Raw genomic sequence first — 19636 nt, 5'->3', positions numbered from 1 at the left:
CTGGACAGAACAACCAATCCCTTGCATGGATATCGCCCCTGGATTTGACGTTGTAGATTTTGTAGTTTGTGTACATCATAGGAAAAAAGAAGATCCTGGTTCCAGAAAGAACAAGAAACAACTTCCTCAATATAATCACCTTATTAAGACTTTTCCTGCACTTCAAAACATACACAATTAGCCTCAGTAAGTAGATCACCATCCCATAATGACTAACTAGCTCAGCGTTTCTCAACCTTTTTTCAGTCACGGCACCCTTCAGAAGTATGCAAATTCTCAAGGCACCCCCATATAAAATATACGCAGTCACGCTGACCCCGGCAGTGATGTTGTGACATGGGAAAGGGGGCTGTGAGACAAATTTTGATGATGCATGAGGCGGCGATGATCTGCATTAGTGTAACTATCGTTTTTTGGAATTTTAATTCATTTTATTTATTTCAATGTTAGAATATATAATTTTTTGACGGCATCCCTAACGAAGCCAGACGGCACCCCGGTTGAGAAAGGCTGAACTAGCTAACTAATGCAGGATAAAATCAACCTTCATGGACGTGAGCTGTTCGTATTTTGACGTGATTAGTGACAGAGTAGTCTCATCACATCGCTCCTGTGGAGGACAGCCCCATATGGACAGTTGAAAGTCACACTTGGAAGACACTCTGGACACTTACAGTAATGCTTTTATGGCTGAGGACTACAGTTGACTTGCTAACTTTAGGACTGCAGTTGTCATGAACAGTTTTGCACTCAAGTTTCCATCAATGAAGAGTTATAACATCAACAAAACTGACTTCATGTTAAAACTGTTAATGTTATAGTCATGTTGTCTGTTGTTGCCCAAATGAGGATGAGTTCCCTTTTGAGTCTGGTTTCTCTCGAGGTTTCTTCCTCATGTCATCTGAGGGAGTTTTTTCTTGCCACTGTCGCCACAGGCTTGCTCATTGGGGATAGATTAAGGATAAAATTAGCTCCTGTCTTAAGTCATTCAAATTCTGTAAAGCTGCTTTGGGACAATGTCTATCGTTAAAAGCGCTATACAAACAAACTTGACTTGACTTGAGAGTAGTGTATTCTTTATTTGCATGTGATCATGCATCAGGAGAGAGCACACCCAGCATGCTCCACTATCTATTGACGGTGCTGCAGTGGAGAGGGTGAGCAGCACCAAGTTTCTGGGTATGCACATCTCTGAAGACCTGTCCTGGAGCAACAACACCGCATCACTGGCCAAAAAAGCCCAACAGCGTCTGTACTTCCTCCGCAAACTGAGGAGAGCAAGAGCCCCGGCCCCCATCATGCACACTTTCTACAGAGGCACCATCGAGAACATCCTGACCAGCTGCATCACCGTGTGGTACGGCGCCTGCACCATATCCTGCTGCAAGTCTCTGCAGCGCATTGTGAAAGCAGCTGAGAGGATCATTGGTGTCTCTCTCCCTTCTCTAATGGATATTTATAACTCCCGCCTCACCCGCAAAGCCATCAGGATTGCAGGTGACCCCACCCACCCATCTCACAGCCTCTTCAGCCTGCTGCCATCGGGGAGGAGACTCCGGAGTCTCCGGGCCAAAACCAGCAGGCTCAAGAACAGTTTCTTTCACCAGGCAGTCAGGAGGCTCAACTCCCTCCCTATTCTGCCCCTCCTCCCCCCTCTGCCCCCTGCCACAGATTCTGCTCGCACACCCCCCTTCAGCATCTCACATATCATCCTCACAGTTTCCCCCCCAACACACACACACACACACACACACACGTACATCTCATCGTTCATTAACACACTGAACTCAGGGACCGCACATCTCACTTTACCTCGCTCATTTGCACTATTCCACACCACCTCATCTTAACAGCTGCTAGTTTGTTTATACTGCTTATTTCATGTTTCATGTTTACCTGCTATACCTCAAGTGCCCTTGACTGTTTGGTTATTTGAACCAATTTGTGTGTGTGTGTGTGTGTGTGTGTGTGTGTGTGTGTGTGTGTATGTATATGAGTGTTTAGTCTATGTCTAGTTCATATCGAGAGTGTTTATATTGTTTGTTTTTTTCAATTATTCTATTTTTATTTATTGCATTGCCTGTTTGCACCATGGGTCAGAGAGGACTGATATTTCATCTGTGCTGTGTCGAGCATGTATAGCATATTTGACAATAAAGTTGACTTGATTTGAGATGACGTCATAGCTAATTATGCATGAGGCTTTGAACTAGAAGTTGGCCATGATGGAAGATATACACAAACACATGCGGCGCACATTTACTATAGAAGATACGATTGAGAGGTTGTTACGCTCAAGAATTCCTTTTGTTTCTTCACTATGCCTACTCTTTATACTGTAATTGGATGCAGGCACAATTCTATTCAAGACAAGGGAACTTAGAAGTTCTTTAGAATTCCAGCAATTATAAATAATCAAGGAGAAAAAAAAAATGACATAAGCAGTTTTGGTCACATGGTTGCAAACGAAGAATTTATGGAGGCTTTCAGTATTGCCAGAGATCTGTTTTATGATTACTGCAGCCATAGCAAACAAAATGTGTTGCTGTTATAATGAGAGTGGTCCTCTGTTTTTGTTTTTTTTGTCTGTTTTTTACTAATCATGTAAGAAAGTAGTGTTCTTGGATTTTAATGACGTCTTATCTTTGCACAATAATCAAAAGTCAGAGTGAACTAGAATTAGTGTGCGGCTTATAGCAAGAGGTAATGAGGGGCTGTGCAGGACACAGCAGCTTTCTTGAACAGAGAGCTAATGTTTAATTTGCCAGACTTGAATGAATACACACACACACACATATATATATATATATATATATATATATATATATATATATATATATATATATATATATACTGTATATATAAAATTCTAATACACAAATGATGTCATTATTATGTTGCAGTTATTGTCATTTTAGAGTATTGAATGTACTGGATCCATTACAGGAACCAACAGCACAGACTGACTCCAGATCATTGTGTGTGCGTGTGTGTGTGTGAGAGAGAGAGAGAGAGAGAGAGAGGATGTAATGGAGTGTAACTCATTGAGTTGATTTCAGACACTCCACAGTGAGAACATGTATGTGTAGGTGTGTGCCTGTGGTGAGGAACTGTGTGCACCTATGGATGAATGGATAGATATTTTCTTTATTTATGTTTAAATGTTAATGTTCATCAGTGTATGCAGATGTGTGTATGTATGTGATGAACACTTCTGGGTCATGTATGCCAAATGTTTGCATTTGTGTGTGTGGTAGACTCGACATGACTTACAGTCTTGGCCTCGATGCTCTCGGCTGCTTTGGTTATGCCATCAAGGCACTTCCCTACGATGGGCAGAATCTGTCTATCCAGTTCAGCAAAGGTCTTCATGGAGTCGCCCACTCTCTCGATCCTCCTTTCCTCCATGTCCTGGATTTTCTGCTCAAACACAGAAACAGAGAAACAGTGACAGTATTGACAAAAACCAGTGAAATAATCAATTGGTCAAACCCACAATCAGGCCAGTGGAATCATTATAGAATTGTAAGTGACGTAACGATGTCTGTGATTGGCACCTGAACTGAATAATGAGAACACAGAGCGTAATGAGTGTCAGCCAGGACTATTAGCACGGCCTTTGAGGAATGAATGGAATAAGAGATGCACCACTGGATGGAGTCCGAGAAGATACATAGGTACATGACTTACTGATGCATGGATAGCGACATGGATGGGTGGATGGATGGATGAACAGCTGGATGGTGTTAATGGTATATAGGTATTTATTCTATCCACATTCACTGGATATGAGCAATCGTGCGCTCTGATTGGCTAATCTACTACTAGGCTATCAGCTCATATACCATGAGTACAGAAAAAGAAAATGGTGGAGCGTGTTGCTGAACCAACCGAGGACAAAATAAAAACTACTCGAAAACAAAACCCCAAAAAAATACAAAAAAGCAACAAAATATGGAATTAAAGTATTTGATGGTAAGAACGCATCTTATTTTATATTTCAAGAATTATTATTCTAGCATTTTTCACAAATTGCTACTACTGTCATTTTGCCGGTTTGTTTACATTCCAAGCAGAAATGATTTTGTTGGACTCTTTGTATAAAGATGTTATTTATCGAATTTGCAAAAAATAAAAATAAAAATGCTCTGTTTGTCAAAATCCAGTGAATGTGGATATAATAAAACGGTTATTCCACTCAATCTCGTCATACATGGCTAATAGCCAACTTGGCACTACGTGCCTCTTTGGCTATCAGCTCATGTATGACTCGATTTCTTGGAATAACTGTTAAATGTATAAATGAATGGATGTATTGATGGGATGAGTAGATCTACGGTTGGATGAGTTAACCTGGGGATGTATAGGTGGTTATGTGGTTGTAAAGCTGTCTCCATTTACATAAAGATGTGTGTGTGTGTGTGTGTGTGTGTGTGTGTGTGTGTGTGTGTGTGTGTGTGTGTGTACCTGAAAGATATTGGGGATGAGTGTGTGGTAATGTTCAGTTTGTTCTTGGTTAAATTTCTGCAGGTAGCTGGCATATTCACTCTTACTGTCGGCTGCCAACTGGTGTCTAAACTGAGACTGCTGTCTGGCCTAGAGGGAGAGGGAAAGAGAAAGAAAGAGAAATAAATATTTATATATTAGTTGTACCTTTTCTGGTTATCACCCAGGATCCCCCATCTGTTCCCATCAGACTCATTGCCACCCATAGCTTCAGTCCATCTAATGCTGTGTGTGTGTTTTAATGGCCCTAAAATGAAAACAATTTCTTATTGTATCCTAATGCCCTTCTCATCACACACATTTATAGTGATATAATAACTATTTCAGATTACAGTATTCTGGCACATCTCACACACTTTCATGTACCATAATACTGTAATCTGAAATAGTTATTATATCACTATAAATTATATGTCACACCTGCGTGCCATGGCGTATGCATCAGACGGACTCTCGGGCATGCTCTGGAATGCGCGCACATCGAGCAAACTCTCGCACACATGCCATTAATGATGCACACCTGCACAAGTTTAAGGTGCAATCAGTGTGCCTATATAAAGACTGTTTAAACACATGCTCGATGTGAAGTATTGCATTACGTTGTGGACACTTTACCGAGCCTTAGTTCTTGTTTGTATTCCTGGTTTCCTGATTCCTGAATTCCTGTTTCCTCGTTTCTTGATTCTGCCTGTTCCTGTGACCATCTGTTTGTGCCTCGCTTGACCTTTTGCATGTTTCCTCATTTATGATTTTGCCTGCCAATTTGGATTGTTTGCCTGGTGTCACTTTTATTAATAAAACAACTTCTGCATTTGCATCCGTCTACCAACCCATCCCTGACATAACAAAGAAAACCATCATATCCTTTGAAATATGCAACAAGCATTATTGGACTGAGTGGTTAGTTAGTTAGTTAGTTAGTTAGTTAGTTAGTTAGTTAGTTAGTTAGTTAGTTAGTTAGTCAGTCAGTCGGTTGGTCGGTTGATTTATTGATTTTAATAAACTCCTAAAGGCTATGAATAATTGTCATAAGTTTCCTCACCAAATAACTGAATATGTGCACTGCCATTGTGATGCAGTATTTAAAGACATTACTTTAAACAAATAATTTCATTTAGTATAAATATGCAGGTCATTATAGGAAATGGTACGCACTGATTGGTTGAGAATTTCAGACTATTTCTCAATAATCACCTCAAACGACTCGGTAAAATGGCTGCCAACTGCTTTGTCACACATGAAGGAGAATTACAAATTATTTAAGAAAATACTGTTCCTAAAAGCACTAAAGAAGTTTGCTCTAAAACTCTTCAAAAGGAAGGTGGAATTGTGATTTATTTTATCTATTTCCAAACAAAGCATTTTATGTGAGTCGGCACAGATAAGTGGCAAGTCTGTGCACATTACATTTTTAATGCTGCTTTTGAAGTTTGAAATAAGTTATTTTTTAAATATGATTTTTTACATTTAAAAAATGACCCATGTATTTATACTAAAACACTTATCTGCCTCAGGTTCAGTAAATATTGGTGATTAATAACCTCGACTTCGTCTCAGTTATTATTCATCGATATTCACTTCGCCTTCTGCGAACAAATGTTACATGTTGAAATACGTGACACTGAGTTACACATTTCTCATTTTTCATACTGTTCTACTCCTAATGCATACACACACATAAGTGCTGGCCATTTATAAGTCTACAATAAGAACCAGAGTTAACACTTAGTAGCAAAGACACAATTCACACTCTGGAATGAAGTCCAGTTTTAAAACTCACCAAAGGTGGAAAATAAACTGGAACTGAGATGCTTCATGAGCCAGTGGCATCATCAGGTCTTAAGTAAAAACGTCGTAACTGCTAAACAGGTAGCAGCTAAGGCAACTTGGACTACTAGGTTCTCTGTGTGCATCCATGTAAAATTATGTAACATTAACATCTGATGTCGAAACTTACTAACTGCACTCTGCATACCTACAGCACTAATGCCTAACCTAGTCCTAAGCTAATTAATGCTGTAATGAAAGAAAACAAATGGAAAATTAACTTTTCTAACAGCAAACATGCAAAACTAAATTAATCACGTACTCTACACAAAGCCACGCTGATGGCAAACATAACAGCATGATCAAAGAGAATATGGAAAAGAATCACAGTCTATAAATGAATGCAAGGATCTGGGAGGATGCTGTTGGGAAAAAGATCTTTAAAGGTCTCATTGCATCGTTTTTTCTTTAATTGTGCGGTGGTCTCTAGTATGAATGAATGCCCTGTGAGCTGGTTTTGGTGAAAAAAATGCTGTGGTTCTCCTGTTTCAGGCTGTTCTAGTTTAGTGGAGGAGTGGGTGGTGGGAGAACGACAGGATTTCAGCTCTTACTCAATATTCATGACATGGAAATGTGTTACCTCTGACTGGCTAACAGCAATCAGTAAATGTGTTACCTCTGATTGGCTAACAGTTAATAAAGTTTGAACAGCATGAAGGAACATACCCCAACCCCCCGAAATTAATAAAAAAAATTCTCAACGGATTTGGCATCATATAAAAAGGTCGTTTTTTACTCAGAAAAAGCGGAAATCCGCCGAAAAGCGGAAAAGTCTCATCCCTGCCTAGCTTGTGACCATGTCATGCATGCTAACGTGGAGAATATGAACATGCTATTTTGTAACAAAAACCTTCGAACAAAAAGTTCATGTTTTACTTACAGCTTGTGAGCTGGTGGTCGATCGTCTTGACTACAGATCCAAGTATTAAAAACAACCTCGAAGCAAAACCAATACTGAAGGCACCGAAGTTTGAAAAGTCACTGTGGTCGAAATGATCAGAACACAGTACTAACGTTGCATTATACTTCGCTGGTGGTGTTCCAAAGATAAATTCCAACCATTTCTTCTTCAGCTCTTCTATCTTGAAACGTTGCTCCACTTAGGTTTCGTTTCTGTTGGCGGCCCCAGCCCGACTTTGGACGCTCGTAACTCAGGCAGGGGAGGTCCCAGCCTCTCCAAACTTGGCAGCCAGAGACCTCTGCCCTCTCCCCAACGAAGCAGCACTGCCAGGGCAGGCTAGCCCCGCACCTCGGGACGTAATTCGCCCCGAGGCAAGCCGCGGCGCTCCGCTTAGGTTTCGTTTCTATCGGCGGCTCCAGCCCGACTTTGAACGCTCATAACTCAGGCAGGGGAGGTCCCAGCCTCCCCAAACATGTAACGTTGATGTGTTACTGCCACAAATAACACAGGCCCGAACTTGTTCAGACATGATTTCAACTTGCTGTTAGGTCCTCTTCGTTAGCTACTGACGAGATGGGCTCTGCTATCTCTCCTCGCGATTAAATCCAAACTTTCTTCCTGTGGGCAGTCGCAAGCCAAGGTGGGTGAGGCCATGAATACTAATTTTTGAAGTGATGTAAGTTCGTAGGGCTTTTTCAGATTCACTCATTTTTCCAACTATTTTCTTTCATAAGCTAATACAGGGAATGGGAGTAGAATTACATTTTCACATGCAACATGCATATGCAACTCGGAGTGAACTATGGTATTTCAAAAAGAGCCAATATTAAACATTTTTGGTGGAAGGGCACCTTTAAAGGCAGACTGCCTTTCAGGTTTTTCAAGTTTAGGTCATAAAAATAATTTTCCCTGACACCCAATTTCTTTTGTTTAGTGGACCAAAAGCTACTGAATTCAAATCACAGACTTCCAATTTTATTATTTATTTATTTATTTATTTATTTATTTAAATAGAACAATTAATGAATTTAGGGCCATGTGGCCCTAAATTCTCTGCTATTTATTTATTTTTTGCTTCATCATTACGCAATACAAGATACTACATCATGCATCATGTGGTGGGTTTTCCCCATTCATGCAAGGCATTGTGGGATACAAATTTGAAACAGGAGAGAAAAATGGAGGACTCAAGTGTGCAAATGAAAAGTGAAAAACCAACTTCAGTAATGTAACGTGAGAAGAAAAGGCATTATGTTGCAAAGGAAAGGAAACGCAGGACCAAACTAATAAATATCGGCAGTCAGCGAGTACCTCGGTGTGATCAGCTGTTTCATCAGCTGCCATAAAACAAATAAACATATTGTAGCGATGCAATATATCTTTTTCTTTTTTCCTCTACCGTTTATATTGCCACACGCATTCTGTCATATCCAACCCATGTTTTAATTTGCCAATCACATTGCGACAATGCCATGCCATAGGTTTGACTTGGCATAGTGATATAACAGGCCTGCCCCCTTTTTTTTCTTGGAAATGATGTGATTCCATTTAAAGGAAGATGGCACGCACTGTAATGTGTCTGTCTGCTACTCCTCACAAGTTCATGTTGCTGTGTGCTTACATGTTTTCTTTTTAGCAAAAATATCCGTAGTCGCACCGTATGTTAAAACAAAAGGATTCTTCGACAGTCATCAACAGGAGAAAGGAACAGACAAACCACTTGTTGTTGAAATGAGGAGAAAAGAAGGTTTACCTCTTTTTCGTCACTTGTATGGAGCTGGAAAAACCGGAAGTGTCATTGGCCACTAATTTCACTGTGCTAAGGCGGATCCCCTTCTCTAGCGTCTTTGAAATTTTGTTCCAGATCACATATCCTCCTTGTTAAACACAATCATCAGCCAGTGACAAAACCGACAGAAGTGGAAGAGCATGGGGATACCTGGAACCGGAGCTGTTATCGCTACGAATTCATGATTGTTTGGGAGATTGTCGGAGTTGTGAGTAGCGAAACAAAACTGACCGACTTGAATAAACTTTTGGATATTTTGTTTAAACGTTTCCTTTTTTGTTTACTTCTGATAAAATCACGGGAAGAGGTTGCAAACTGGTGAACTACATTGCTGGGTTTGAACAGAGTTGAACTGCAGTGTGGGTATTCTGTGATTGAAATAATACATGGGAACTGAACTGTGATTGTAGGTGTCGGACTGATCTGGTTGAGAACAATATATATGAAACATACAAACGACTGATTTTGTGAATTGTTATTTGGGCTCTTTTCATTGTGCGATGTGGTGTGTGCTGGTAATAATTTAGTTCTTGCCTATAATTCAGTACTAAACATTCTTAAGTGTCTCCTAGATTAAAAGCAAGTATATTACACTAGTTAACCATTGAAACTAAGGATTCATGTGATACTTGAAGTTGATACATGTGCTATTGTGCATTTCTCTCTTTCTTTTCTTTCTTTTGACTTAACCTGTTGTGGCAGCGGGGGCGTGGTCAAGCGCCGGTCTGTGACAGTAGGGCGGAGCCAGGGAAGGTGAGTGGCAGAATCATTACACCTGACAGTAATTAACCTGTGTTTGTGTGTCTTCCCAGTAACCGCGCCCGATTTAAGGAGGCAGAGGGAGAGCAGAGAAAATCGCTCTTCCCCGGACGAGAACACAGTGTGTGTGTGTTTCTCTCCAGTGTTTATTGTTAAACTGAAAAGTGTGGCAATAAAGCCTTCTAGTCACCTTAATCTCTGTCCTGCCGTCCTCTGTGCTCCACCCACACCTAAGGGACATTCTACAGTGGTGCCGAAACCCGGGACAAAGGTGGAGCACAAACCCAGCAGCCCCATGGAATCCTCCCCGTTCGCCGATCTGGTCCACGCCCTCGCCACGGCTCAGCAAAGCCAGCACCAGGCGCTCGTCACGCTCCGAAAGGAACAAGAGCGGCGCTTGGAAGCCCTGGTGCTGGCCCAGCAGGAAGATCACGAGGCGTTCCGGCATCTCCTCGCGTCGGCGGGGTCCACCAGCGTCCCGGCCGCGGGCCCGTCTCCCCTCACTGTCACCAAGATGGGCCCGCAGGACGACCCCGAGGCGTTCCTCACATTGTTTGAACAGGTCGCCGAAGCCTCGGGGTGGCCGATGGAGCAGCGCGCGGCGCGCCTCCTCCCCCTCCTGACGGGAGAGGCGCAGCTGGCCGCGCTACAGCTCCCCGCCGACCGCCGGCTGGCCTACGCGGACCTCCGCCGGGCCATCCTCCAGCGCGTGGGGCGCACACCAGAACAACAGCGCCAGCGCTTCCGCGCGCTGCGATTGGAGGAAGTCAGCCGGCCGTTCGCGTTCGGCCAGCAGCTCCGGGACGCCTGCTGGCGGTGGCTGAGGGCCGACAATCGCGACGCCGAGGGAATCGTCGATCAGGTTGTGCTGGAACAGTTCATCGCCCGCTTACCAGCAGGAACCGCGGAGTGGGTCCAGTGCCACCGCCCGGCCTTGCTGGATCAGGCAGTTGGACTGGCGGAGGATCATTTGGCGGCTGTTCCGGCGGCAGGACAGCCGACGACGTCTTCTCTTCTCTCCTCTTCTCTCTCTCCCCTCCCTTCTGTGTCCCGTCCTCGCCCCATTCCCCCACCACGGAGACGGGGGCCGGCTCCACCCCAGCCGGCACGCCGCACCCGTGGTGCCCTCCTAGTTCTCCCTTCTGTGTCTGTCTCTCCCCCCCTCAGGTGGGTGAGCCCCAGAGCACCGGTGCAGAGGGAAAGCCCGGGCCGGTTTGCTGGCGCTGCGGGGAGCCGGGCCACCTGCAACAACAGTGCACAGCAATGGAGGTGGGCGCGGTGGTACGGATCCCCGACGCGCCAGAGGCCACCCTCGATCGGGCCGGAGCATATCGCATACCGGTGAGTGTCCAAGGGGCTACATATCAGGCGTTGGTGGATTCTGGATGCAATCAGACCTTGATCCGCCAAAGCCTGGTGCAAGACGAGGCATTGGGGGGAGCACAGGGGGTGAAGGTGTTGTGTGTGCACGGGGATGTTCACAGCTACCCTTTGGTGTTGGTCCAAATATTTTTCAGAGGGGAAAAATCTATAGTGAAGGCGGCGGTTAATCCTTGCCTTACCCACTCTTTAATTTTGGGGACTGATTGGCCGGGATTTCGGGGTTTAATGACGCGCCTAGTAAAGAGTGGGTCCTGCCATTTGACAGGGGGAGGTCCCGGTGTCGCTTTGGCTGGAGCTGCTGTCACAGAGCCATCTACGTCATCTCCGCGACAGAGTGAGGAGCCGCCGGCTCCTCCTTTTTCTGTTGGGGAATCCCTCGCGGATTTCCCATTAGAAAAATCGCGAGACAAGACTCTGCGGCATGCGTTTGACCAAGTGAGAGTAATCGATGGTCAAACGCTCCAGCCGAACGCCACCCCGTCCTTCCCCTATTTCTCTATTATGAAGGATAGATTATACCGAGTGACACAGGACACTCAGACGAAAGAGCGAGTCACGCAGCTTTTAATTCCAAACAGCCGCCGGGAATTGGTATTCCAGGCGGCTCACTTTAATCCCATGGCTGGACACCTAGGGCAGGATAAGACACTAGCCCGAATAATGGCCAGATTCTATTGGCCGGGGATTCGCGGCGATGTCCGTAGGTGGTGTACGGCGTGCCGCGAATGCCAATTAGTAAATCCAGCAGCCATTCCAAAAGCGCCTTTGCGCCCTCTACCTCTAATTGAGACCCCGTTCGAAAGAATTGGGATGGATCTCGTCGGGCCATTAGATCGGTCAGCACGAGGGTACCGCTTTATATTAGTCCTGGTGGACTATGCAACGCGATACCCGGAAGCAGTGCCTCTGCGCAATATCTCCGCATGCAGTATTGCGGAGACACTCTTCCGCGTCATCTCCCGAGTTGGAATCCCAAAAGAGATTCTGACTGATCAAGGCACTACATTTATGTCACGGACACTGCGCGAACTGTATGGGTTATTGGGGATTAAGCCGATCCGCACCAGTGTGTATCACCCACAAACGGACGGTTTAGTAGAACAGTTCAACTGCACCCTCAAGAATATTATTAAAAAATTCCTAAGTGAGGACGCACGTAATTGGGATAAGTGGCTCGAGCCCTTGCTGTTCTCAGTGTGAGAGGTCCCCCAAGCCTCCACGGGGTTCTCCCCGTTCGAATTGTTATATGGGCGTAAGCCGCGCGGCATCCTAGACGTGCTGTGGGAAAATTGGGAGGAGGGACCTTCACAAAGCAAAAACGAAATCCAATACGTTATGGACCTGCGCGCAAAACTCCACATTCTCACCCACCTAACTCAGGAGAATTTGCGGCAGGCCCAGGAACGGCAAGCCCGCCTGTACAACAAGGGTACGCGCCTTAGAGAGTTCACTCCGGGAGATAAGGTACTCGTACTGTTGCCCATGTCAAGCTCCAAATTGATCGCCAAGTGGCAAGGACCCTTTGAGGTCACATGGCGAGTCGGGGACGTCGACTATGAGGTGAGGCGAACGGACAGGGGTGGGGCGCTACAGATTTACCACCTCAATCTGCTTAAACTCTGGAACGAGGAGGTCCCCGTGGCGTTGGTGTCGGTAGTTCATTGCATCACGTACCTCTCCGGTCCCCTGTGGAGACCACCTCTCCCCGACCCAGTTGCAGGCTGAGTTTTCGGATGTGTTCTCGCCCCTGCCCGGTCGCACTAACCTCATAGAGCACCACATAGAGACGCCCCCGGGGGTGGTAGTGCGTAGCCGCCCTTACAGGCTACCCGAACACAAAAAAAAGGTGGTTCGGGAAGAACTTCAGACCATGTTCGAAATGGGCATCGTCGAGGAGTCCCACAGTGACTGGAGCAGCCCAGTGGTCTTGGTCCCCAAGGCTGACGGGTCGGTCCGGTTCTGTGTGGACTATAGAAAAGTCAACGTGGTGTCTAAATTCGACGCGTACCCAATGCCTCATATTGACGAGCTGCTCGATCGACTAGGCACAGCTCGCTTTTATTCGACACTGGATTTGACGAAGGGATATTGGCAGATCCCCTTGACTCCACTATCCCGGGAAAAAACGGCCTTTTCCACTCCGTTCGGCTTACACCAATTCGTCACACTTCCTTTTGGGCTGTTTGGGGCGCCGGCTACGTTTCAGCAGCTGATGGACAGGGTCCTCCAGCCCCACGCCACCTACGCGGCCGCATATCTGGACGATATAATCGTTTATAGTAACGACTGGCAGTGGCACTTGCAACACCTGAGGGCCGTCCTTAGGTCGCTGAGGCGGGCGGGTCTCACTGCCAACCCGAAGAAGTGTGCGATTGGGCGGGTGGAAGTACGGTATCTGGGCTTCCACTTGGGCAACGGGCAGGTGCGTCCCCAAATTAATAAGACAGCAGCAATTGCGGCCTGCCCGAGGCCCAAGACCAAAAAGGGGGTGAGACAGTTCCTGGGGCTGGCTGGCTACTATCGTAGGTTTATACCTAATTATTCGGACGTCACCAGCCCGCTGACTGACCTCACTAAAAAGGGGGCACCAGATCCGGTCCAGTGGACGGAGCAGTGCCAGCGGGCTTTCTCTGAGGTAAAGGCTGCACTGTTTGGGGGGCCACTATTACACTCCCCTGACTTTTCTCTCCCTTTTGTGTTGCAGACTGACGCGTCGGACAGAGGGCTGGGGGCGGTGTTGTCCCAGGAGGTGGAGGGGGAGGACCGCCCCATCCTGTACATTAGCAGGAAGCTGTCGGTGCGTGAGGGGCGCTACAGCACTATCGAAAAAGAATGTCTAGCGATCAAGTGGGCGGTCCTCGCCCTCCGTTACTACCTGCTGGGGCGCCCTTTCACCCTCTGTTCGGACCACGCGCCCCTCCAGTGGCTCCACCGCATGAAAGATGCCAACGCGCGGATCACCCGTTGGTATCTGGCACTCCAACCCTTCAATTTCAAGGTGGTCCACAGGCTGGGGGCGCAGATGGTCGTGGCGGACTTCCTCTCCCGTGGGGGGGAAGTCGGCTGTGGGCCGGACGGCCACCCGGCCTGAGTCGGGCGGTGGGGGTATGTGGCAGCGGGGGCGTGGTCAAGCGCCGGTCTGTGACAGGAGGGCGGAGCCAGGGAAGGTGAGTGGCAGAATCACTACACCTGACGGTAATTAACCTGTGTTTGTGTGTCTTCCCAGTAACCGCGCCCGATTTAAGGAGGCAGAGGGAGAGCAGAGAAAAACGCTCTTCCCTGGACGAGAACACAGTGAGTGTGTGTGTTTCTCTCCAGTGTTTATTGTTAAACTGAAAAGTGTGGCAATAAAGCCTTCTAGTCACCTTAATCTCTGTCCTGCCGTCCTCTGTGCTCCACCCACACCTAAGGGACATTCTACACCTGTATAATCCCTGATTAATTTAAACAAATTTGGCAGTGTTTTACTGCCTGATACCCCGGCTTACTATTAGATAAGAGAGAAATGTTACAATATATCACAATGACCAAATTTCAGAAGGAACTAAATTTCACCGATTTTATGAAATTGAAAAGGCCTTCTACTTTTAAGTGAGGCACATGAGAACTTGAAATACCTAAAATTTTACTTTATACCAAATATGCTAAACATTGGACTCTGAACATCTGGACTCTGGATTAATTCACTTGGAACAACAGCTTAAAGTCATGCCCCAGTGATAATTCTGTTGAAGCAACCAGCCACTGGTTTGGTTCACTGACACATGAAATCTTTAGCAGAATAGAAGAGAGTAAATCCTGTTTTCTGCAACATTCATGCAAAAGTTCATGCAGGAAACAAAAGACGGAGAGCATAACCACATCCTGAGCAGCTTCTAGGAAACCTTAAAGTGCTATGCTCATCACTGAACCAAATCAAATGTAAGTTAATAAGTCTTTTCTCCATACAGCTATGAAGGAATATATGGACAATATTAAACAAATAAACAAACAGTGTCAACAAACAATTCAAATACTCATTTTATAGCTACTCAGAATCCAGCAAAGATGCTCTGGTTGATGTTAAAAAAATATATCCATCAGGCGAGCAGATACAAAATCAGGCTGCTCAATTTTATGACATTATCTAATGACAAAAAAGTATATATTAAAGGTTTTCTTTTCACAGAGTAACGACATGTTCTGCTAGGTTTTTTTTTTTTTTCAAACAAGAGCACCTTCTGGATGGCTGAGAAATCCAGCTTCACTGCAGGCAATTCACTTCCCACATCTGCCTCTAGTAATTGCTTTTAAAGGTAGACTGCCTTTCAGATTATTCAAGGGTAGGTCATAAAAAGAATCCTCCTTGACACCCAAATATTTTTGTTTAGTGGCCCGAAAGCTACTGAATTCGAATCACAGACTTCCAATTTTATTATTATTATTTTTTTTTAAATACAACAATTAATGAATTTAGGGCCATGTGGCCCAAAATTCTCTGCTATTTTTTCCTGCTTCACCATGACACAATACAAGATACTATGTCATGCTTCATGTGGTGGGCTTTCCCTGTTCGCACAAGGAATTTTATGAAATCGAAAGGCCATCTAGTTTCAATGTTCATCATACCACATACATAACTTTCTCATAGAACCATAATCATAGAAGAATAGTCATGTTAGTAGAACAAAATTAGAGTAAATATTTTTATTTACTCTAATTTTGTTCTACTAACATATTCTTCTATTTAACAGAGTAGTCAAAAGATTACCGATAATTCTAAGTGAGCAGAACATTTATTCAGACTGCCTCAAATTATATTCAAATTCTGATATATACACACACAAACATTTTCTTTTTAATTCTAGTTGAGCTGTCACTCAGATTTTTATAGGTCGTATCTAAATTGATCCTCATACAAGCATGGTGGATTGTAGCTATGCAGTGAGTAAAGAATAACACATGACAGCTCATGTGGTTATATAGAAATAATCCAATGTGGGGTGGAAGAGGCTGTTACTACCCCAGACAATAATGAGTGTTAACAATGTACACTCACTGTCTACTTTATTAGGAACACCAGTACATCTGCTCATTCATGCAGTTATTTAATAAGTTGGTCATGTGGCAGCAGTGCAATGCAGAAAATCATCCACATACTGGTCAAGAGCTTCAGTTAATGTTCACATCAAACATCAACATGAAGAAAACATATGAGCACTATGACTTTAACCATGGCATGGCTGTTGGTGCCGAAATGCTGGGTTGAGTATTTCAGAAACTGCTGATATCCTGGCAATTTCACATACAATAGTTTCTCAAGTTTACACAGAATGGTGTGGAAAAAAAAAAACATTGAGTTAGCGACAGTTCTGTGATGCCCCTTTTCCACCAAAGCAGTTCCAGGGCTGGTTCGGGGCCAGTGCTTAGTTTGGAACCGGGTTTTCTGTTTCCACTGACAAAGAACTGGCTCTGGGGCCAGAAAAAACAGTTCCAGGCTAGCACCAGCTCTTTGCTGGGCCAGAAGAAAGAACCGCTTACGTCAGCGGGGGGGGGCGGAGTTGTTAAGACCAACAACAATCGCAAAACCGCGAAAGGTCGCCATTTTTAAGCGCCGAGAAGCAGCAGCTGTACAAACGCGAAGTCATCCATTATTGTTGTTGTTGTTGCTGCTTCTTCTTCTCCGTGTTGTTGTTGCTTCGATATTCGTGCCAAGGTTTATGCAAACGCAGCGACGTAACTGACGTATACAGTGACGTAACTGATGTATATAGCGACGTAATGAAGTGGCTCCCCTTAGCACCACGAGCTATGGAAAAGCAAACGGTTCTCAGCTGGCTCGCAAGTTGAAAGAGTTGTGAACCAGCACCAGCACTGGCCCCGAACCAGCCCTGGAACTGATCTGGTGGAAAAGGGGTATGAGTGGAAACACCCTGTTGATGAGAGAGGTCAGAGGAAAATTATCAGACTGGTTTGACCTCAAAGGAAGTCTATAGCACCTCAAATAATCACTCATTACAGCTGTGGTGAGCAGAAAAGGATCTCAGAACACACATCAAAACTTGAGGTGAAAGAACTACAACAGCAGCACATCAGGTTCCACTCCTGTCAGCCAAGAAGATGAATCTGAGGCCATCATGGGCACAGACTCACAGAAGCTGGACATCTGAAGGTTAGAAAGAAAAAAAAAAAATCACCAAAACTTTTTCCAGTCTTCAGCTATCCAGTTTAGGTGAATCTGTGCCCACTGTACAGGTCTTCTGCTATCATATCCCACCACCTCAAGGTTCAATGTTTTCTGCATACTGAGATGCTTTTCTGCTCACCACGGTTGTAAAGAGTGATTTACTATAAAGAGTAAATAAGTAAGTAAAGAGTGAGTGACTATAACCTTCCTGGCAGCTCAAACCAATCTGTGCCTAATTTCCCAAAAGCATCGTAGCACAAAGATTATCGTTAAATGGTAGCGCGAGCAGCACAATGAACACTCTCTCTCCTATTTAAGATGCTCTTAGCATTAAGAGGCTTTTGGGAAACCTACCCCTGGCCATTTTCCTTGGACCTCTCTCTTCAGCAAGGCATTTCCACTCATTGAACTGTCATTCACTCAATGATTTTCTATTTTCCCCCAGACCATTCTGTGTAAGCTTTAGAGACTGTTGTATGTGAAGTTGCTGCAAAGCACATCACATGATTATATTAATGCACTCATTCTAATACATTATTGTTTCTACAGTAACAATTTAGGTGGTGTTTACATTAGACCGTATCCGTCTCGTTTTCGTCGCGGATGCACTGTCCGTTCACATTAAAACGCCGGGAAACGACTCCACAGGTGGAACAACTTGAATCCGCCAGGGCCCACGTATTCAACCCAGTTCGTATCTGATCCGGTGCTGTGTAAACATTGAGATACGAGGAAACGCAGTGCTGAGCTCTAGCTGACGTCGTCATTGGACAACGTCACTGTGACATCCACCTTCCTGATTCGCTGGCGTTGTTCATGCCACGTTGGTCATGTGACGGAACTGCTGAAAAATGGCGTGGACTTCACTTCCTGCTATTGTTTCCGCCTTGTATCACCTTTTTGTTTTTCATTAAAGAGTATAAAAGTATGAATATAATGCTTTGCTTTGTCATTCTTAATGTTGTTCATGGTAAAATGCAAATACTGCCCATTGTGTAGTTATGATTGTCTTTAGGCTTGCCATCCTTCCACTTGCAAGTGGTGAGTGACTTGCGCATGCCCGATATGCACTGGGATCACACACACAGCGGCTCAGTCCCGAATCACTGCTCGTGCACTTCACTCGCGCGCTCTGTGAGCTGCGCAGGGCCGGAGTGCGCACCCTCCAGAGGGCACTCGCTATTCAGGGCGGAGTGATTTGGAGCGCAGCCGCTGAGGAGGAAGCGCTGAGCCGCACTGACACATTTCAACTTACGTGTCGTCTAATTAGTCATGTGATTAGCGTATCCGTGTATTGGCGTTGCTGTGTGCACGCGAATCGTTTTAAAAACGTTAATCTGATGATCCGCTGATACGGTCTAATGTAAACACCACCTTAGATAGGGCAGATCCTCCACACTGATGGACTTTTAAGAAAAAAAAGGCTTTATTTGTCACAGATACAACCCAAATCAGAAAAAGTTGGGACGGTAAGGAAAATGCGAGTAAAAATATGAAGCAGTGATTTCTAAATTTACTTTGACTTGTATTTCATTGCAGACAGTATGAACCCAAGATATTTCATGTTTTGTCTGGTCAACTTCATTTAATTTGTTAACATACATCCATTCCTGGATTTAAGGCCTGGAACACATTCCAAAAAAAGCTGGGATGGGGCTAGACTTTGAGGAGCATAGATGGGCCGAGGATCTCCGTTTTGTCAACAAATGCATGAGAAAATTATTGAAATGTTTAAAACAATATCCTTCAAAGGAAGACATAAAGAGATTTGGATATTCCACTCTCTATGGTGCACAATATTATTAAACTATTCAAACTATTCAAGTAATATGGAGGAATTTTGGTGCGTGAAGGGCAAGGGTGTAAGCCTAAGCTGAACACCGGTGATCTCTGATCCCTCAGACAGCACTGCATCAAGAACCATCATTTATCTATAGCTGATATAACCATATGAGCTCAGGATTACTTTGACAAACCTTTGTTAAGCACAACAGTACAGAGTTACATCCACAAATGCCAGGTAAAACTTTACTGTGCAAAAAGGAAGCCTTATATTAACTGTCTCTACTGTAGAAGCACCGTTGACTTCTCTGGGCTTGGAGGCATCTAGGATGGACCATCACACAGTGGAAATGTGTACTGTGGTCAGATGAATCAGAATTTCAGGGGGGTTTTTGGAAGAAATGGATGCTGTGTGCTCCGCACACAGACTCTAAAGAGCAACAAGTCCAAAAGCCAAGGTCTGTTATGTTATGGGGTTGTGTCGATGCCCTTGACAAAAGTAACTTACATTTCTGTGATGGCA

At 44.7% G+C, this 19636-nt stretch overlaps 1 protein-coding gene across 17 annotated transcripts in view; it reads right to left on the bottom strand.

The window, feature by feature from the left end:
• Nucleotides 1-19636, bottom strand: part of LOC132895315 (formin-binding protein 1) — a 259445-nt gene that overhangs the window by 46669 nt on the left and 193140 nt on the right. For all 17 annotated transcript variants that reach the window (XM_060935743.1, XM_060935739.1, XM_060935744.1 and 14 more), the window contains exons 7-8: nucleotides 4468-4596; nucleotides 3274-3420 (exon numbers count right to left, since the gene is read on the bottom strand). In XM_060935743.1, the coding sequence (XP_060791726.1) occupies nucleotides 3274-3420; nucleotides 4468-4596 (276 nt within the window). The remainder of the gene's footprint in view (nucleotides 1-3273; nucleotides 3421-4467; nucleotides 4597-19636) is intronic.

This window comes from Neoarius graeffei, chromosome 12 (genome assembly GCF_027579695.1).
Source record: "Neoarius graeffei isolate fNeoGra1 chromosome 12, fNeoGra1.pri, whole genome shotgun sequence".
NCBI lineage: Eukaryota > Metazoa > Chordata > Actinopteri > Siluriformes > Ariidae > Neoarius > Neoarius graeffei.
The sequence above is the reverse complement of the archived record's forward strand: the minus strand, read 5'-3'. Positions and strand labels throughout refer to the sequence as shown.